This window comes from Leuciscus leuciscus, assembly GCF_965113295.1.
Source record: "Leuciscus leuciscus genome assembly, chromosome: 21".
Classification (NCBI taxonomy): domain Eukaryota; kingdom Metazoa; phylum Chordata; class Actinopteri; order Cypriniformes; family Leuciscidae; genus Leuciscus; species Leuciscus leuciscus.
The window spans coordinates 36,274,608-36,296,176 of record NC_138745.1 but is presented as its reverse complement, the minus strand read 5'-3'; the positions used below and the strand labels follow the sequence as shown (position 1 = coordinate 36,296,176).

General features: G+C 38.1%; 2 protein-coding genes across 2 annotated transcripts in view; one reads left to right on the top strand and one right to left on the bottom strand.

Annotated features, from left to right (window-relative positions):
- The first annotated feature begins 1 nt into the window (after position 1).
- On the top strand, positions 2-12,560 carry qrfprb (pyroglutamylated RFamide peptide receptor b). The gene is made up of 6 exons (XM_082152442.1): positions 2-538; positions 4,152-4,310; positions 6,736-6,797; positions 7,938-8,173; positions 9,293-9,390; positions 11,614-12,560. The coding sequence occupies exons 1-6, from the start codon at positions 172-174 to the stop codon at positions 12,015-12,017; spliced, it is 1,326 nt and encodes a 441-aa protein (XP_082008568.1). The 5' UTR covers positions 2-171; the 3' UTR covers positions 12,018-12,560.
- Positions 12,561-16,465: 3,905 nt separating this feature from the next.
- Positions 16,466-21,569, bottom strand: part of polr3a (polymerase (RNA) III (DNA directed) polypeptide A) — a 37,401-nt gene continuing 32,297 nt past the window's right edge. The window contains exons 27-31 of the mRNA XM_082152384.1: positions 20,604-20,768; positions 19,765-19,929; positions 18,794-18,925; positions 18,575-18,707; positions 16,466-17,131 (exon numbers count right to left, since the gene is read on the bottom strand). Coding sequence (XP_082008510.1) covers positions 16,983-17,131; positions 18,575-18,707; positions 18,794-18,925; positions 19,765-19,929; positions 20,604-20,768 — 744 coding nt within the window. The 3' untranslated portion in view covers positions 16,466-16,982. The remainder of the gene's footprint in view (positions 17,132-18,574; positions 18,708-18,793; positions 18,926-19,764; positions 19,930-20,603; positions 20,769-21,569) is intronic.

Sequence of the window (21,569 nt, the reverse complement as noted above, 5' to 3'; positions counted from 1 at the left end):
AGAAAATAAGAGTTTCAAATCATATGTTGGCGAACGCGCACTGACGCTCCCCACAGAAGCTCGGGCGCGCGCGCGCGCGCATGGATTTGATTACAGCTCACTGAACGTCACTGCACAACTGGATTTGTACTTTTTCCCTTCGTATGTGAATAATATAATCAGAAAAGCGAGATGTCTTCTTCTTCCTCCACAGAGATGACGGCCACTACGAAGATCACTCCCGAGGCGCTCCAGGAACTCCTGCAATACTACAACCTTTCCCGGCAGGAATTCATCGATACATACGACATCCAGCCGCTGGTTTACATCCCTGAACTCCCAGCCGGAGCTAAAACCACATTTGTGGTGGTATATGTGATTATTTTCGTGCTGGCGCTGGTTGGAAACAGTTTGGTGGTTTATATTGTGGCGCGTAAACGCGCGATGCGAACGGCGACCAACATCTTCATCTGTTCGCTGGCGGTCAGTGATCTTCTCATCACCTTCTTCTGTGTCCCGTTCACACTCCTGCAAAACATCTCCTCAGAGTGGCTGGGAGGTCAGAGAAATCATTTACAATACATTTAATCACTTTCATTACTCATTATCAAACATGGCACGACATGAAGATGGTATAATTTATGATACTATGAAGTGGACAAACACTGACAAGTAATGACATGCTATTCTTCATCTGACTGAAACTAGTTAAACATTTCATGTTGTTGTTCAGTTTATGAGCTCATAATTAGTGAATTACTTGTTAAACCATGTCACACTAACAGCACTGGAGCAGGTGCGCATATAAAAACCTTATAAAACCAATTTCAGTCAATTTCAACCTAAAATGTCGATGTTTGCGTTTGTTATTTGTGAACTACAAAACATCAGACGTTATTATAGGTGATATTTTATAATAATTTAAACGTTTGAATTTTTTACATTTTAAACTAATAGTGTCAATTAATTCACAGTCAATGTTTTTACATTTTCCCTCATGCATGATGTTTTTTAATTTTAATTTTTTATCTTATATTAATTAAGAGGTTACATGGAATATTAGTATGTTTATGAAATCAGTTGTCACTGCAGGATCATTTAGAATGAAGTACTGAATATAAAAAGGTGATTAAAATGGTGAAACGTGAAAAGTTGAAATGTATAATAAATATTAAAAACGATATAAATAACCCTAACCCTAACCCGACCCTTAACCTCATTATAACCTCATGCCTAAAACCATTATAACCTCATCCCTAAAACCAAGTCTTGACCCTCAAACAGGCCTTTAAAGGCTCTCAGAAACTGAGGACCGGCCAAAATGTCCTCACTTTACTCTCTCTGTCCTCACTCCAATGGTCTAAAACTCAAACTGGTCCTCACAAAGATAGTTGTACAAGTACGTACACACACCTACGTACGCATGCACACTCACTCACTCACTCTCTCACACACACTCTCTCTCTCACACACACACACACACACACACACACACACACACACACACACACACACACACACACACACACACACACACACACACACACACACACACAGTACTTTGTGGTTCTTTCTTTTAAGTGAAAACCTCCTAAGATTTACCCAATTTTTACATATTATATGTTCAACAATCCTGTAAATGGAGGATGTCGCTTACAAAAAAGCACCACTAAGTACCATGATAATACTGTGTTTTTGTGTGTGGCGCACCATGGTATCCTATGAAGTACCTTGGTGTGTACCTTGGATGTAAATACCATGATTTATGAATATAGCAATCATTAAAAATCCCAAGGTATCAGCATCGGACAGCGTCTCTGTCTGGCGTCGCTGCAGTGTTTATAAAGGCAGTTCTCCTGTGGGTTTAATTTAAGAGACGCTTCAGGTCTGAATCTAAAGTGTGAATGAGAGAAACTGAGAGTGAAGACAAACATTTCCTTCTCTTATTTATTTTATCATCACTGCATTACAACTTCAAAAACACTGAGTGTAAACACTGTTTAACTCATAATCATACACGCATACTAACAACTTTATGCAAATGAGGACAACCAATGGGAGTGAGGACAATGAAGTTCACTTGATCCGTGTGCAGTTGCACAGGCTTTGTGCATGCTAAATTTCTGTAGTTAATAATATATTTCACATTTGTGATTTATTATTCATCTACTTCACTCTCTCTCATAAAACTCTCAATCATGCAGCGTTGAATGTTGTATTCCATGCCAAGAGCTCAAAGGGTCGTCACACCTGACCGTAGCGAACAAATGCTAAAGAGTTTCTTCTCCACCGCATTAGTTTACGTGTGAATGGAGGTGAATGGAGGGTGAATGGAGTTGAACGGAGGTGAACGGAGGGTGAATGGAGGTGAATGGAGGGTGAATGGAGGGTGAATGGAGGTGAACGGAGGGTGAATGGAGTTGAATGGAGGTGAACGGAGGGTGAATGGAGGTGAACGGAGGGTGAATGGAGGGTGAATGGAGGGTGAATGGAGGTGAACGGAGGGTGAATGGAGTTGAATGGAGGTGAACGGAGGGTGAATGGAAGTGAACGGAGGGTGAATGGAGGTGAATGGAAGGTGAATGGAGTTGAACGGAGGTGAATGGAGTTGAATGGAGGTGAACGGAGGTGAATGGAGGGTGAATGGAGGTGAACGGAGGTGAATGGAGTTGAACGGAGGTGACTGAATGGAGGTGAATGGAGTTGAATGGTTGAATGGAGGTGAATGGAGTTGAATGGTTGAATGGAGATGACTGAATGGAGGTGAATGGAGTTGAATGGAGGTGACTGAATGGAGTTGAATGGAGGTGAATGGAGGTGAATGGAGTTGAATGGAGGTAACTGAATGGAGTTGAATGGAGGTGACTGAATGGAGGTGAATGGAGTTGAATGGTTGAATGGAGGTGACTGAATGGAGGTGAATGGAGTTGAATGGAGGTAACTGAATGGAGTTGAATGGAGGTGACTGAATGGAGTTGGATGGAGGTGAATGGAGTTGAATGGAGGTGAATGGAGGGTGAATGGAGTTGAACGGAGGTGAATGGAGGTGACTGAATGGAGTTGAATGAAGATGAATGGAGTTGATGGAGGTGAATGGAGTTGATGGAGGTGAATGGAGGGTGAATGAAGTTGAACGGAGGTGAATGGAGGGTGAATGGAGGTGAACGGAGGGTGAACGGAGTTGAACGGAGGTGAATGGAGGTGAATGGAGGGTGAATGGAGGGTGAATGGAGTTGAACGGAGGTGAATGGAGGTGACTGAATGGAGTTGAATGGAGGTGACTGAATGGAGTTGAATGGAGGTGAATGGAGGGTGAATGGAGTTGAACGCAGGTGAATGGAGGTGACTGAATGGAGTTGAATGGAGGTGAATGGAGGGTGAATGGAGTTGAATGGAGGTGACTGAATGGAGTTGAATGGAGGTGGATGGAGTTGAATGGAGGTGAATGGAGGTGACTGAATGGAGTTGAATGGAGGTGAATGGAGGGTGAATGGAGTTTAACGGAGGTGAATGGAGGTGACTGAATGGAGTTGAATGAAGATGAATGGAGTTGATGGAGGTGAATGGAGATTAATGGAGGTGAATGGAGTTGAATGGTTGAATGGAGGTGACTGAATGGAGGTGAATGGAGTTGAATGGAGTTGATGGAGGTGAATGGAGTTGATGGAGGTGAATGGAGATGAATGGAGTTGATGGAGGTGAATGGAGTTGATGGAGGTGAATGGAGGTGACTGAATGGAGGTGAATGGAGTTGAATGGAGGTGACTGAATGGAGTTGAATGGAGGTGAATGGAGTTAGAGGTGGTGAATGGAATTGAATGCCATCGGCCATATAGACATTTATATACTTTTTAAGCATTACCACAAATGTTCATCTTGCACCAGCTCTGCAATGCTAATCAGGTTGAAAGGTCTGTTTAGGAATATAAATGTTTATCAAGATGGTTTGTCTAGATAAGACTCTTATTCCTCGGCTGGGATCGTGTCGAGATTTTGAAGCTGCACTGAAACTCACATTTGGACCTTCAAACCGTGAAATGAACTTTAAGTGCTTCAACCATCCATAAATTGTATTATAAATATCAGCCATCTGTCGATATCAGTTGAGCACTACTATAAATTGTGCTTCAGTCTTTCACTGTGTGTGTTTTTTGTGTGTGTTGTATGTGCAGGTGTTCTAGTATGTAAGACCGTTCCTTTTGTGCAGACCACTGCCATCGTAACCGGCATCCTCACCATGACCTGCATCGCCATCGAGAGATACCAGGGCATCGTCTATCCGCTCAAGATGAAGAGGCAGTACACGCCGAGACGAGCCTACAAAATGTTAGGTAAGGTCAAACACACACACACTCGACTGTTTACTTTCTTAGTCAAATAAACATGCTGAAGAAGCCCTAAAAATAAAATTACGGTCTTAATACACATTCCTGGTGTTACAGTGCAAAAAAAACAAAAAAAAAACATGCATATTAACATGCTTCACCACTGAAACGACTCTCACTTTCAGATGACATTACAAATCCCTCGTACATTTAACGTCGTCACATCAGTAGGCAGCTCACGAGCTCGTGTCTCTGAAAGTCCTGTGGATCAGTCTGATGTAAATCCCATCAGTCACTGCAGCGTATCGGGATTTCTAAAGAAAGGAGAACATCATTATATCCACAAACCGCTGTGCTCTCTAATGTGAGGGTTTATATTTGGAGGTCTGTGGACTGATGTATAAAGTTATAAAATTACTAAAAAAGTATTCCACAAATTTCCAGAAAACATTCCAAAATGTTCTAAATAGATTGCGACTGTTCCCGCCCACTTCTCAGTTCCAAAAGTATTTTCCCATAAATTTTTCCATAGGCATTGAATGAACGAAAATTGAATGAAAAAAATACATGAACCAAACCAACCAGCTGCCAATCACAAACTCTCACACTTGAAACAGTTAACCCTGGGTCATTTTAAACCCTGGGTCATTTTAAACCCTTGGTCATTCTAAACCCTGGGTCATTCTAAGCCCTGGGTCATTCTAAACCCTGGGTCATTCTAAGCCCTGGGTCATTCTAAACCCTGGGTCATTCTAAACCCTGGGTCATTCTAAACCCTGGGTCATTCTAAACCCTGGGTCATTTTAAACCCTGGGACATTTTAAACCCTGGGACATTTTAAACCCTGGGTCATTCTAAACCCTGGGTCATTCTAAAACCTGGGACATTTTAAACCCTGGGACATTTTAAACCCTGGGTAAACTGATTCACTTTTCACACTCGCAACTTTTTTTTCTCTTCTCTTCTAGTCTATATCTTTTTTTTTTTTAAATACATACAGTGCATTGACTAAACTGGGAAGGGTCACAGCACTTGCATATTGTTGTCCTGTTGTTAGTTTAACTGCATCTATTGCTCTCCGCATTTGTAAGTCGCTTTGGCTAAAAGCGTCTGCTAAATGATTAAATGTAAATGTAGCTTACACTTTACCAGAGGTTAATAATTAATCCTGGGTGTTCATAAACTGAGGTTTCACACTGTACATTCCTAAACCCTGGTTAATGTCCTAATTTGCAGCGTCACTGATTGGACAAACACCGCACACAATATGTGACCCTGGATCACGTGACCAGTCTGGAGTCGCACGGGTATATCTGAGGCAATAGCCAACAATACATTGTAAGGGTCAAAATTACAGATTTTTCTTCTATGCCAAAAATCATTAGGATATTAAGTAAAGATCATGTTCCATGAGGATATTTAGTAAATTTCCTACTGTAAATATATAAAACATTTATTTTTGTGAGTGAATGCTGCACAATCACCAACATAAATGTAGAACTTTAAAAGGAGATTTTCTCAATGTTTCGATTTTTTTGCATCCTCAGATTCCAGATTTTCAATAGTTGTATCTCGACCAAATATTGTCCTATCCTAACAAACCATACATCAATGGACAGCGTATTTATTCAGTTTCAGATGATGTATTCATCTCAATTTAAAAAAATTGACCCATGTGACTGGTTTTATGGTCACATATGTTTACACAAGGCTGTAAAACTGCACATCCTCATCAGTCTCTCCAATGTTTTCTGTCACTGTTTGACATGTTCTCCCTCAAACGCTGGAACTACTGTTTATACAACGTTTCCCTGACTGTCCAAAACTCGTGATTATGAGGCACACGATTCTCAGTCTGTCGTTGCCAATCATCTAGCATCATTTTACACTGTACAAGTTTAGCACTGCAATACGGGTTTAACGGTGCAAAAGCGGAACGACGACAACCCGGGTTTAAGCGCAGTGTGAAAAGCCTTAAACATGAAAAAAATATTTTTAAAAAATTGGACAAAAGTACAAGACTGAACTTAACAGCTTTAATGAAAGAAAGAACTACAATGTCATGAAGCATTGCGAATCTAATCAAGAGATTTTCTTTGCAGAATCATGGGTAATGTAGTTTTTCCACCAGGAATTCTACCGTTTAAGATGATTACTTAATAAATTACAATAATAACTAAATACCATCAATTCTTTAAAAAAAGCAATTCCCCAGTGGAGAAAATAACAGCATAAAAACAAATCGTTAAATAAATGTAATCTCTCCCTGTTGGGAAATACAGAACTAGCTTGTCATTTGCATGTGCAAATATGAGCGGTTCCCTCGAGGGCTTTTCCTCTGCTAGGTTGGAGTATATGCAGCTGTTCTTCATTAACATGAGGGGCTCACGGGGAAGAACTCATTAATATCCAGGTTTATATACATGTGCAGGGCTGGTGTGGATCGCTGCGGTCATGGTGGGATCACCGATGCTGTTTGTGCAGCAGTTAGAGGTGAGTGACTGATGAAAGAGACACACAAACTGTTTAACTGCAAGTTAATCACTGTTAATGATGGTTTAGTGAAGCTTGACAGAGTCCGTCAGCTCTTTAAACACACGATGCCACATCACTGTCCTTGAAATCAGCGGAGATCAAGCGCACAGTAGAAGAGATGCACTCGAGTGCGGTTCAGGTGTTATTCATTGATTTATTTGCACTGTCAACATGTTCCCACTCATTTTACTTCTGTAATGTGATGGATTTACAAATGAAACAGAAAAATAGGAATGCAAATAACTTGCTTTCCCTTCAAAATGCCTTTTATTTACTGACATAGCTGCACATGCAATTGCATTTTAGCAAATAACATATTTCCTAACAATGAAAATCCAGTGGATAAAATCAAGCTTATTGTCCTGAATATTATGGAAACACTTTGATCGAAGCCTTTATGTATAGTGCATTATATTAGCATTCATAAAGTACGTTGTAATGCATTGTTTTCGTAAATAATTCAAAATGCATAATAATATTTGCAGATTACATCTGAAATAGGTTGTTTGTTTCAATGCATTATACTTTCTAAAGGTGTAACATTGAGTAGACGAGTATTATAATGTATTATAACTGTGGTTAGTATTATTCATGAGATCATACAGTGCATTATAAGGCATAATAAATGACAGACAGGTCATCATTACTCACCCTTGTGTCCTTCAACGCTGTCGGCTGATGTGCAAATGAATTTGAAGAACCTTAATGCCACTTTTTTTCCATTTATCGATGTCTATCAAGTTTGGGAAGTTACATAAAAGTTTCATAAAGCATCATAACAGTAGTCTGAGAGTAGCAGTACGACAACTGCATGATAAAGAAGCTGAAAATTAGCAAATTCCAGATTTTAAGTTTCTAAAGTTAAACCTGTGTGGTTTGCAATTTAATTTTGAATTTCCACCCTCCAAAAATATCTAAACATTTACAAGGATTGGCATTCAGAGAGCATTTCTGATTGGCTAAGACAACACACATTTTTAGACAGTGGTGAGATTTTATGCATGCTACTCTAAAATAAATTGCCTACAGCTGTTTTAAAAGTCATGCATGCTTTGTATGAATACCAATTCGGTTTCCTCTGTTACCTGTGTTCCTCAGGTGAAGTATGACTTCTTGTACGACCACCATCACGTGTGCTGTCACGAGCGCTGGCATTCGCTGGTGCACCGGCAGGTTTACACCACCTTCATGATGGTGGCGCTGTTCCTGCTCCCGCTCGCCGCCATGCTCTTCCTCTACAGTCGCATCGGCATCGAGCTCTGGATCCGCAAACGTGTGGGAGACTCTTCAGTCCTCAGTGCCATGAACCACAGGGAGATCAACAAAATCTCCAGGTACACTGAGAAAAGTGGAAAAAATGAGGCATTTATATAGCGCTTTCATATGCACTAACATGTTCCCAACCTATTTTACTTCCATAATGTGATGCATTTACAAATGAAACAGAAAAATAATAACAAACAACTCATTTTACCCAATATGTTTCCTTAAAATCAAAATCCAGTGGATAAAAATCAAGCTTATTTTTCTGATTACGGAAACACTTTAATTTATGCATAAAATAAATGCATATTATGCCTTTATGCATAATGCAAGTATTCATAATACACGTTGTTATGCATTATATCTTTTAATAAACAATCATAACCAGATTACATCTGAAACTGTCATGTTGTTTGTCATGCATTATACTTTCTGAAGGTGCAACAATGAATAGATGAGAATAATAATGTATTATACCTGTGGTAACAGTTATTCACGAGATCATACAGTGCATTACAAGGCATAATTAATGCATTAAAAAGGCTTTAAGTGTTACCAATATTAATTTTAGTTCAAAAGCTCATCACTTTGCATCATAAAAAACGTATTGAGTTTTTCTATTATTGTGGTGATCAGTTACTTCTAAAAGTAATGTGTTAAAATATTGCGTTACTCCCTAAAAAAGTGACTAATTGTGTTACGGAAGTGGAACGTGTTTACGGTTATGGGAAGTAAAGTAATGCGTAACATTACCTCACCTGAGCTGGACTTGTTTGTTTTTTTAATTACAATATTTTTGGCAAACATAAAGGCCCTTTAACACCAAAAGTGAAATACATTTTTGCTATACAGTTGAATTGGATCATCGAAGTTCAGCAGCAAAGACATTGGTTAATAAAGTGAGATTAAATGCATAAAGTATATTTGTATTATTTAACATTTAATTAAATCACAGGTTTCCATAATATTCTGACAGTGCATTTCACTGTTTATTCATTTTGAGGAATACTGTGTTTTTGTGGCAATGACAGGAGTAAAAATAACGGGAAAACAAAGTAACTTGCATTACTAATTAGAAAAAGTAACTCAGATACTTAAAAGTAATGTGTTACTTTACTAGTTACTTGGTGGGGAAAGTAATCTGATTACACTGATATTACAGTAACTTTCCTTTTTTGCTGTTCTAACAGGAAGAAGAAACGTGCCGTCAAAATGATGATCACTATTGTGCTTCTGTTCACCGTCTGCTGGGCGCCGTTTCACATCGTGCACATGCTGTTCGAGTACAGTAAGTGTGTCAGCGCCATTTACTCCAGAGAGCGTCATGTCAATGCGCTCGAGAACTGAACGCATCTGTCCTGATCCAATCATCTCGCAGCGGCTCCGTGTGAATAATCTGAACTGCACAAAAATTACACAAAGTAGTACTTTACTCACCATTCAGATTCTTTCCATTCACGTGGCAGATCAGTGTAGTTGCGATAACCTGTGGTTATTACGTGCCATTCCAGAGACTTCTGGGTCACTCGTTCTCGAGGCTGAACCCACAATCACTGTCAACAACCCGGATGATTGATCATTAGACCAGTACCACCTACAGGGCACAGGGTTAAAAGGGTTCAATATCTCCACTCTATTTGATTGCATGCCTCAATCAAACACCACTACACGAATATAAGTTCAGATATCCCTGAAAACGTGTTCTGAGTAACTACAAACAGGCGTCTTAAATCAGGCTCGTCCGGATGGTTGTAGTGACGAGCTGATCTAATTTGCAATTGTTTTGGATCTACAATTAGTGTTTATCACATTTTTTCTGGTAAGGACACAGTATAAAGCTGATTACTACAGACCTGCAAACTCACTTCAGGTGAAAAAGGTGACACGTTTGCAGCTTCATAACTGGTTGCATCTTCCCCCAGAGTTTTGCTTAAAAAAAAAAACAAAAAAAAAAACACAAACACATTTATTGACACAAATTTCTTCATTGGATTTGATTTTGATTCAATATTGATTAATTTGAGGCCTATCAGGTACAGTTCATGGCAAATATCTCTCAACTAATGCTGTAAACTATACAGGGAACTACAGTTGGTACATCATTATAATATTAAAGGTTAAAATTCATTGATTTGTAGAATACTTGCACATAAATTACAGAGTGTCTGTTTAAACTAAGTTTAAATAACCCGCCTTGTTGGCAGAGGCCATTACACTAACCCCGCCCACTACACTAACCCCGCCCACTGACGTCTGATTGGTCCAGACACAATTACATTAGCATTTGCCTTTAGCCAAACTCACTCTGCTCCCTTTTCCCATCACATATCAGATTGTGGAAATAAAGTGTTAAAATAGCAATAAAACATGATTATCGGTTCGGGTTAAGTTTAGGGAGGGCTTTATTTTCCCAATAAGGCGTCATCCATTTTATAATTTTGATAATAATTTACAAAGTTATTTTTGCATAGCGTTTAATGTAAACAACACTGTGGAGCAAAGAGTATCTGCAACTATAAGTATAAATAGCATAAATACATTTTTTTTACAGTGTAAATAGAATCTAGTGGCCATTTACAGTGCAAATATAGCCACTGCCTACAAATTAAAGTTTATATAATGCTATAATATATTTTTAATGACAATTATGTTTCTACTCATTTTTTTATATTTTTATATAATCATTTAAATGGTGGCTGTCATAAAACTGATTTATTCAAACATACATTCAATACTGAAGAACAGGATAAGTAGAAATACAATGAATATGCAATATAGTGCATTTATTTAGCAATAAAACAAAATAAATAAAACATCAATATGGCTATAAAAAAATTATTACTTAAAAAATAGTTACTATATAGAAAAATGATATTTGACTAAAATAAAAAAAATTTTTTTATGAAAACCTAATATAATATTAGCAATCATAATTTTATTTTTATATTACAACCATATAATTACAATATGAATATATGACTGTTTTACTTTCTTCATTTTCAAATGTTAAACCATCAAAATCTGCTGGGATCCCTTAAAACTTCTCTTTTGCTAACACTGGAAAGCAAATCCACCTTAAAAGCAACAATTATGGCAACTTTAAAAAATGTAAAAATGTAAAAGATTATTTGATTATTTAAAGTCTCCAGTCTGAGAGGATTGTAAAACAAGCATCTGATGTTACTGTAAACACCCGCATTTTTTACAAACTGAGCAAGTTTAAATAGACATGTCTTTGGTAATTACTTCACTGAGCTCATTGTTTCTGCCTTACATTACATTGTTTAGATTAATACACGTTTCACTAACTGTGATTTTGTATATGTACATTTCTGAATGTATAACTTAGACAGTTTCCTCTGATAACAGATCTCTCTAAATTGTAATATGGACTCATGAACTTTCTGTAAAGCTGCTTTGAAACGATGTGTATTGTGAAAAGCGCTATACAAATAAACATGAATTGAATTGAATTAAATAAAATAAAAATACCTGTCCGTTCTTCATTCAGACGACCTGGAGAAGAAGTACGACGAGGTCACGGTGAACATGATCATCGCTGTGGTCCAGGCCATCGGCTTCTCCAACTCCTTCAACAACCCCATCGTCTACGCCTTCATGAACGAGAACTTCAAGAAGAGTTGCGTGTCCACGCTCTCCTCTTACCTGAGGCGTCCCGGCCACCAGGGCGGCGCTATACAGCGGCCCAACCTCAGCGTGCACTTCTCCAAACACCTCAAAACTGAGCCCTTCAGCAGCAACACCACCAGCGGGAACACCGAAGCCCTGCCCGCGCACCAGAACCGAGTGTTGACCTCGTCACACGGAGATCTGGAGATATCCACAGCGTTCGCGGAGCAGAGAGTCAGAACCGCTACATGCCATCTGCCTTCGAGCAGCTCCTGCGTGACATAAACTCATCACATCTGCAGAGGATCTCAGACATTGAGGTGTTCATGGCAAGAAAAACCAGCCTTGAGATAATCTCAATCCTGCTGTCGGATGAGTTCGGGATTTCAAATCCGTGATGGGAGACGCAGAGAAAGACGCACTAGCGCTAGTTAGCGTGCAGAACAACACAATGACCTCACTTAAAGGAGAAGTTCACTTCAGAATTCAAATTTCCTGATAGTTTACTCACCCCCACATCATCCAAGATGTTCATGTCTTTCTTTCTTCAGTCCGAAAAGAAATTAAGGAAAACATTCCAGGGTTTTCCTCCATATAGTGACTTCAATGGGGTCCAACGGGTTGAAGGTCCAGATGTGAGTTTCAGTGCAGCTTCAAAGTCTCGACACGATCCAGCCGAGGAATAAGAGTCTTATCTAGACAAACCAGCGGACATTTTATATAAACATTTATATACTTTTTAACCACAAATGCTCATCTTGCACTAGCTGTGATGCGCCACGCATTACGTAATCAGGTTGAAAGGTCACGCGTGTTCCAGTTAAAAAATGTAGAGCGAAAAACTCCTTTTTAGTCTAGATGGAAATAGGGGTCCACGCGCACCCCCCGGCTTTTTTTATGCCACCTGATTTTTTAAAATCCTTAGGTGTCTATTTTCAGAATCTGCCAGGAACCAAGCTGCAGTAATGTCCCAAAGGCTTCATTTTTACATCAAAAGTTATGCCACTTTGTATCATATTTAGATTTTTCGGGTTTGCTGCAAAGGGTTAAAAATAAAGCATTTTGGACATTATTTCAGCTTGGTACCCAATTTAATCTTAAAATAGACACTTGAATGATAAAGAAATAACAGGTTGTGAAGAGAAAAATAAATAATCACCCTATGCGCTTGAGAAAACGAAAATATAGTTGATCCTCTACACATCTTTGGCCATTTTTGTCCAGAAATAGGGTCAATATGTTGTCAAATGTCAAAAATAACCATTCCATTAAATTCCTGGGGTCAGAATTGTAAGGGAAAGTGTGTTCATTTATCTCTGTATGTTGTTTACTTCAAACGTTATGCCACTTTCTACATCATTTTTAGATTTTTCGGGTTCTGGTCGGGTGCAGCAAAGGGTTCAAAATGAAGCCTTTGGGACATTATTTCAGCTTGGTACCTGGCAGATTCTGAAAATAGACACTTTAAGGATTTTTTGAAAATCAGGTGGCATAAAAAAAGCCGCGTGGACCCCTATTTCCATCTAGACTATTTCTCCTCCAACTTTAAAATCGTCTGACATCGTTGTTTTACCTTTTATTTATAGATTTTTTTTGTAAATGCCGTTTGACTTAGTCTTTGCACGTTGGCCTTGTAAACTTTAAATCTGTTCTTGCGCCAACATAACCTTTCACCATGATTACGTAATGTGTGTCGCATGATCGCAGAGCTAGTGGCAAGAAGAGCATTTGTGCTTAAAAAGTATATACATTTTTATTTTTATTTTTAGAAAATGACAGATAGTTTGTCTAGATAAGACTCTTATTCCTCGGCTGGGATCGTATCGAGACTTTGAAGCTGCACTGAAACCGTTGGACCGCATTGAAGTCTTATTTATAAGTGAAAAGACCAGCATCCTCTCAGTCTTTACTCGCCATCATGTCCTTCCAAACCCAGATGCTATTTTTCAGTGGAACACAGAGAATTTTTGAAGAGTCTTTATCTGATCATAACTGTCAAACTGCAATAATAACAGAAGCACAGGGTCTAAAAGGGCATGATGGGGAAAAATATATATATTTCAGGGAGGAAAAGTGATATTTCAGTGCTTTCTCGGGGAACGCAGTGTTATTTTAGTATCAATAGCCATGTTTCCATCCAAAGTTGTGAATTTAATTTGCATAAAACATTTGCGAATAAAGCACCATTTCGGTCTAGCAAATCAAAGAGAACCAAATCGTCACTTCCTGAGGAACTGGTGCAAAATATCATCAAAAATGGAAGTTGCTGCAGTTGAAGCCTCTGTGGGTGTTTTTACAGTCGTGTCAGACAGCTCTGGCCCAGCTTCGTCAACTTCATCTTTGCAGCCGACACTGATACAGAAAACACTTGTTTATTAATAAACAATTAAAATGTCTCCTTGCTATATTTGACATATTCATAATCATTACTTTTGCCGGTTCTTTGTGACAGCTTTTATGTGCTTTATTGTCAGCGCCACCCACATACATGACCACCACCGCATCAGCACCGAAAACATGGAGATTTTTTTCAAATCAAAAATCGTGATACGAACCGAATCGTGGGTTTGGTCTGTTACAGCCCTAGTAAGATGAGAAAGCAGAGTTCAAGTCGTTTGTCATAGTTGTAAAAAAAACAATGGCTATCTGATCATCTTTGCCAAGCGCAAACCAGTACAGAAGTAATCAATAAATTATCGGGGAGGGTCATGCCTTTTTTCACAATCATTTTGGAGGGTCATAGAAAAATTTATTGCTGGCGAAGGGAGGGTCAAGTCTATTTTGACTATAGATCTCAAAACTCCTCCGGTAGCCCCTTAAATAAAAAACGAACAGTAGGCTATAGGTACATTAAACCTTCTTCATAAAATGAGTCGGACATCATCACATTTTTGTATACATTATCTATTTACATTAGTAAGCTACAGGACATCGTCTTTCAAAACATGACCTGCGCGAAAGAGAAAAAAAAATGAACCAAACTGACACCCATGGCTCTGGGAAGGAAATGAAACTGAACCAGGCATTACAGAATGACCGGACAAACATTGAAATAAGATCGTCCGCTGGTTAGTCCAGTTATGCCGTCTCGTCGTGCAGTCACATGACTTTTTGATGCTCATTGAGGAATTTATTCGGTAAATGTGTTTCCAGCATAGTTTATGCGCATGTATACTAAATTTAGCGTGCATTATTTGATATGTATTTCTAGAATTAATGCACATCTTGGTGTTTCCATCCAGCGTTTTTTTAAATGCGATATCATAAAATGTGCATAAAAATAGGTGTATGGAAAAACGGCTATTGATTTACTAATATATATGTTTTTAAGCAACAAAAATGTTTATGGTTTTAGTTAACTATAATAACCCTGGAAAGAAGAACTTTTTTTCGCAAAAGTATTTATATATAAAAAAATTTGACATGAGGGTGAGTAAATAATGACAGAAGTTGAACTATAATTTTTATAATGTACCATGTAATGCATTGTATCTTTACATAAACAACTGTAAACAAAGTTAAAATGCATTATGTTTGCAGATTACATCTGAAATTGGTTGTTTCATGTTTTAATGCATTACACTTTCTGAAAGTGTATCAATGAATCGATTATAGTATTATAACTGGGGTTCCTTTTCATGCAATCATACAATGCAGGGTGCATTACAATTCATAACGCATTAAAAATACCCATATAATGTCTTCAAGTAAGTGTTGCAGTAGCACCTCACTGCAGAACATGAGATCCAGGGGGGCGGAGTTGGATCCAGATCTAAGGGGTGGAGATGGGTAGGTTTAGGGGTGGAGATTGGTAGGTTTAGGGATCAGGGGTGGAGATTGGTAGGTTTAGGGGTGGGTTTAGGGATCAGGGGGTGGAGATGGGTGGGTTTAGGGATCAGGGGGTGGAGATGGGTAGGTTTAGGGGTGGGTTTAGGGATCAGGGGGTGGAGATGGGTAGGTTTAGGGGTGGGTTTAGGGATCAGGGGGTGGAGATGGGTAGGTTTAGGGATCAGGGGGTGGAGATTGGTAGGTTTAGGGGTGGGTCTAGGGATCGGGGGGTGGAGATGGGTAGGTTTAGGTATATGTAAGGTGGGAGGAGTTGGATCTGATCCAACTCCTCCCCCTGGATTTCGTGTTCTGCAGTGAGGACCATCTCAAGTGTTGTGAATTTGTGAAAGTCAGTGATGTTCACTTGAAGCGGGAACACAGGGTAAGAGCGCAAGATCATTTCAAGTCTTCTTCAACAATATATTGATGGAAGACGACACTGTAAATACTCCACTGGCAGCTCTGATCTTTAAAGTCTGTACTGTATATATTCACTTTGCTCAGATATTATAAAGAAATGCTTTAAATTTATTCTTTCAGAACGATTAGAAGCGTTTGCGATGAACAGCTGGGACTGTTAAATTCTTCACGCTAATGTCAGTGTGCTAATGTGTTGGAAACATGTGCCATCGAGAGGCTGAAGATGTGCTCGTTAAAAGCTTGTGTTTTCCAGAGCATCTGATATAGACTAATGCTTGATTACAGATGTATTTTAAGGGCACTTGCATGCTCTGATGGGAAGGAACACGTGCCGGTCAGGTTGAAAGCATGCACCTTAAAATCACACATTGCGATGAATCTTGATGTCGAACAGCATGTGACGTTCAGACTCTCAAACAGCATCTGACAGATGTGAACTTTTCATAATGCACAAAAAATAAATCAAATGAAACAATGTGCTCCTGATTGTTGTCGTAATGTACACTTTATTCACACCTGATACATATTTACAGAATACATGGATGCTTGTTTCCAGCAAACACAGCAGCTCAAAGCAACACAACCAAAAAATGCACACTTTCAGTCGCATATATTACATTTAGTATAATATACTGAGTAAATACTCATCTTTTTTTTTCTTTTTCTTTTTTTAAAATACAAGTGCCTTATTTAATTTGATTTTAATCAAACAACCAGTAAAGAACATAATCTTAAATGAAAATCATAACAGGGCCGAATGTTTGCAGGGATCAACATAAAGGCCCATGAGTCTATTATCATAAAGATAATAAAAAACATCAGTGATCTCAGTCTTGAAGGCGATTCATTCACTGAATCATAATCATAATCATCCCTGCAACTCATTCCCACCGCCTCAAAGGGGAAAACTAGACTTGGCAAGGCAAAAGGCCTCAAGGCACAGACTGATGTGAAGCAGCAGGAGATGTGCAGCAAACACTCATTACGCTGGACATCTGAGCATTACTGGACCAGAGGGATGTGGAAATCAGGACTGTCGAAGAGCAAAGGCCTGCGGGGGGGACTGGGGTCCTTCGTGGCGCTGTGCAGGAGTTTAAAGAGTCCGGTGCCGATGTTCATGGGGATTCCCATTATAATGCACTCGGACACACCTGCAGAACCACAGGACGAGTGACTGACGTTCAGTTTGGTTATTCAGAAATAGGCAACATACAGAGCGTTGCTATGGTTACCGCACTGTCAATCATCACAATTTCAGGAGCAAGTCGTGTGTCGTACACACAAGGAACGATCATTTAGAGTTGAAACTTCAGTCTGTGTGTGGCCATAAATTAAATAATAAAGTAAAAAAAAAACCATAAATAAAAATACTAATACACATAATTAATGTAAATTGTGCACAATTACATGCAACTAACCCTAAACCACGCCCTGAGTGAAATGTATAATTACAGTGTAACAAAACACCTTAAAATAAAGTGTAACCTCTAAGAATTTAATAAAAAATAATCATCAAGAAGAACTGCAGGGTGAATCATTTCTACATCTAGGAAAACGTTTATTTTCTCACATTAAGGAAATTAACAATCATAATTGCATTAAGTTTTTCTAATAAGATGCTCAATACACGATTTAATTCGAATTAGCATAAATTTAAGGGAGTAGAACAAACTACTATCATTATGTATAAATCCTTGAAGATTGAAATTATTCAAAATAAACAAACAAACATACTAACATAATGATAATACTTTACAACAAGGTAACTAACAATGAGCAATACATTTATTAGAGTATTTTTATTAATTTGTTCATTGTTAGTTCGTGTCAGCTCAGGTCTATTAACAGATATTGGTAAGTGTTGAAATACTATCAACTAAAATTAATAAATGCTTTTCGTAGTTAACTAATATTATCAAATGAAACCTTATGGTAAAGTGTTACTGATATAATAATAATATATAAATGTTTAACATATATATTTGTATCTTTTTCCACCTCAAATTATGGTAATAAGAATTAAGCCTTTTTTTTTTTACTTTATTTGCATTCTTATTCTTCATTTATTCTTTCTTTATAAATAAAATCCACCACACACACACACACACACACACACACACACACAGACCCTGGACCACAAAACCAGTCACATGGGTCAATTTATCTGAAATTGAGATGTATATATCATATGTAAGCTGAATAAATAAGCTTTCCATTGATGTGTGGTTTTTTAGGATAGGACAATATTTGGTCGAGAAACAACTATTGTAAATCTGGAATCTGAGGATGCAAAAAAAATCGCAACATTGAGAAAATCTCCTTTAAAGTTCTACATTTATGTTGGTGATTGTGCAGCATTCACTCACAGAAATACATGTTTTATATATTTACGGTAGGAAATTTACTAAATATCCTCATGGAACATGATCTTTACTTAATATCCTAATGATTTTCGGCATAAAAAAAAAAATCGCTAATTTTGACCCATACAATGGTTGGCTATTGCCTCAGATATCCCCATGCGACTCGAGACTGGTTTTGTAGGTCCAGGGTCACACACACACAGATTCTCCGTGTTTCTGCTCATCACTCACCGCAGACCGAGTCTTTCTGGCCGAAATACGCAGCGTCGAACAGATGATCGGCCGTCTTCTCGAAGGACGCCAGCATGAGGACGCTCTCCTTCATCTTCGCCAGACCAAAGCGAGTGATGCCCAGAATCTCTCCCTGCGGCCCATAAGAGTCAGAGTCGCTCTCGTCTCCACCATATCATCATCATCATCATCATCATCATCATCACTTCACAAGCTCACCTTATAGGACATGAGGTCCGCCAGAAGCATGACGTGCCTGCGGTCGATGCTCATACCGTGGTTTACCATGGTATACTGGATCTCATTAATGATGGTGGATCTCGCTGCTTCGATGCCTATCGTCTTCTCGACCTGATGAGCCCAAACACAGCCATCACACACTCACAGACACACATACATACATATACATATATATACACACACACATATATATATATATATAGGCCCTACTGACAAATTATGAATTAATAAATCATAAGTTGGCTTGTACAGTTGTTTAATTATGATATGGACTAGCGTCACAATTTCATAAAACTGACAAACTACGCACACAGAAACTCTTCACGACAACCCGTCAAAATAAAAGTTCATTTTAACTTGAAAAAATTATGACCGAAAGATAAAGTATTAATATTGTACAGCAGAATGTACTTCTACATGAAATAATTATAAAATGATGAAAACTTTTGTTTTAAGGAGCGTCTCTTAGTTGTTCTTCCATGTTTTTAACAGTTGTGGCAAAAAAAAAAAAAAAGAGTAATGTTACATTAATTGTTACAGTTTTATGCCTTAATAATTGATAATAAATATGAAAAATCGATAATACATTTTAAATGACAAATAAATACATTTTAAATAAATATCTCATCATTTAAATGCATATTTTTTTAAATCATACATCTTGAAAAAATAAGACATTTCAGTGAAAATATAAAACATTTCATAAATACCTATTATTGTATGAAATTATTAAATTGTTACATTATGAATTCAATTGATTAGACATGCTTTTTGATTATTACAATTGAAAGCAATAAATTGGAAATCAATTTTGGCAAAATTAGGGAAAAAATAAAGTAGATTTTATAGGGCCCTAAAAAAAATGAATGTAAAGACCGATTATCATTATCATGTAAAGACTGATGTTTAAAAGCAAACGCTGCGTGACACGAGTCAGGCTGGACCGGTACCTCATACGTGTTGTTGGATGTTGTTCTGTTGCCGTTGACGCCGTGTGTTGCCATGACAGCCCTGAGATTGTCTCCCTCCACCAGCAGTTTGAACTTCTTTATCCCGCTCTGCTCGTCAATGTGGATCACGGCACGCGCCACTTGAGGGATGCCCTGGACCACCACCTACACACACACACACGCGTACACACACACGCGCATGTACACACACAACATATTTACAAACTTTTGTTAGATGTGATTAATCGATTTCACAGCACTAACCCAAGTATAATATTCGCTTTTATATTTTCAGATTGCATTTTAATTTGATGTGCTTTTGTCTTTTTTATTTGTGTTTTTTTATTTTTTATATTTAGCTTTAAATTTATTTTAGTTTCAGTAATATTTGTAAACTTTACATCGAATATTCATATTTTATTTTTATATTTCAATATTCATATATCAACTTTAATTAGAATATTCATATTTCAACTAATTCGATTAACAAATTAGTTTACAATAAGCTTGTGTGTATATATATACACACACATATACATACACACACACACTTCAGATGCAAAAAATATATATAACTGAACATATATATTAAAATAATAAGATTAAAATAATTAAATAATAAATTAAAGTAAATCAAACCTTGAGTGCTACTAATAAATATGACAATAAAAGCTAGCATTTTGTCTTTATTCTATAAACTGTTTAACCTTGTGTCTCCAGGTTGCAATCATGATTCCCTTAAAAGACACAGAATCTGATTGGCTAACTGAACTACATCACATGGTCTCTCAGCATCAGTTACTGAACCTCAGATCGGTGTGATGTCAGCAGTGACTGACCTTGGGAAGCTCCTGTTTGAGCGACTGCAGGACGTAGTACATGGAGCTCTTGCTGTTCTCTCTGGGCGACACACACACCACAGCCTCTCCGTGAACCGCGATGTCCCCCGGCTTCACTCGCAGCTTCGACGTGCAGATGGAGTAACGTACGGTCTCTGCGTTCACCTGAACAGAACAAACACGGCTCTATAACCCTCTCTGAAGATCATCATCATCATCATCAGCCCTAATCAGACGGGATTAACTTGATTTAAGGCTATTGACAGTATTTTCTGATTTACAGGATAACAAAAGTAGATATCCATAAATCCCTCTGGAATTTTTCCCCCATCTAATATGTGAACACAATGAAACATTTTTTTTAACCTGGCTTTATCCAATACTCAGATTTCGTTTTTAAAAATATATGCAAATTAGCGCATATTTAATTAGATATTGCCTCATTTGCATTTTTTCTCATCTTAATGTAGGTAATCAACTGGGAAAGTTTCATGGTGATATCTGCTAGTTCAAAATGTTTACCCTATTCACCTGTAGTGTCTCGCCTTAAACAGGAAATGACGGAATATTTCCGTACACATTTACAGCGGATGTATTCGCACGGGATCAGTGTCACCTGAGGGAATTTTTCCGGACCTTTTTACTGAAGGTAGAAGTCTCCGTAATCTTTACTGACATTGTCCGTCATGATCACTGAGACGCACATTCAGACGAGACTAAAGTCACGGAGAAGCTCTGATGATTATTACTCTACCCCGACTCTCCATGTTACACTAGTCCCGTCCAAATAGGGCTTTAGTCAAATAATGAGAGAGAGAGAAATAACGACAACGGCTGAACTAGTCAAGTCACCTTCATTTATACAGCGCTTTTAACAATATAGACTCAGCAGCTTTACAGTGATAACAGGAGATTACAGTAACGGAGATTGTTTAGGCTTTACAGCAGCTCTAGGATAAAGTTATT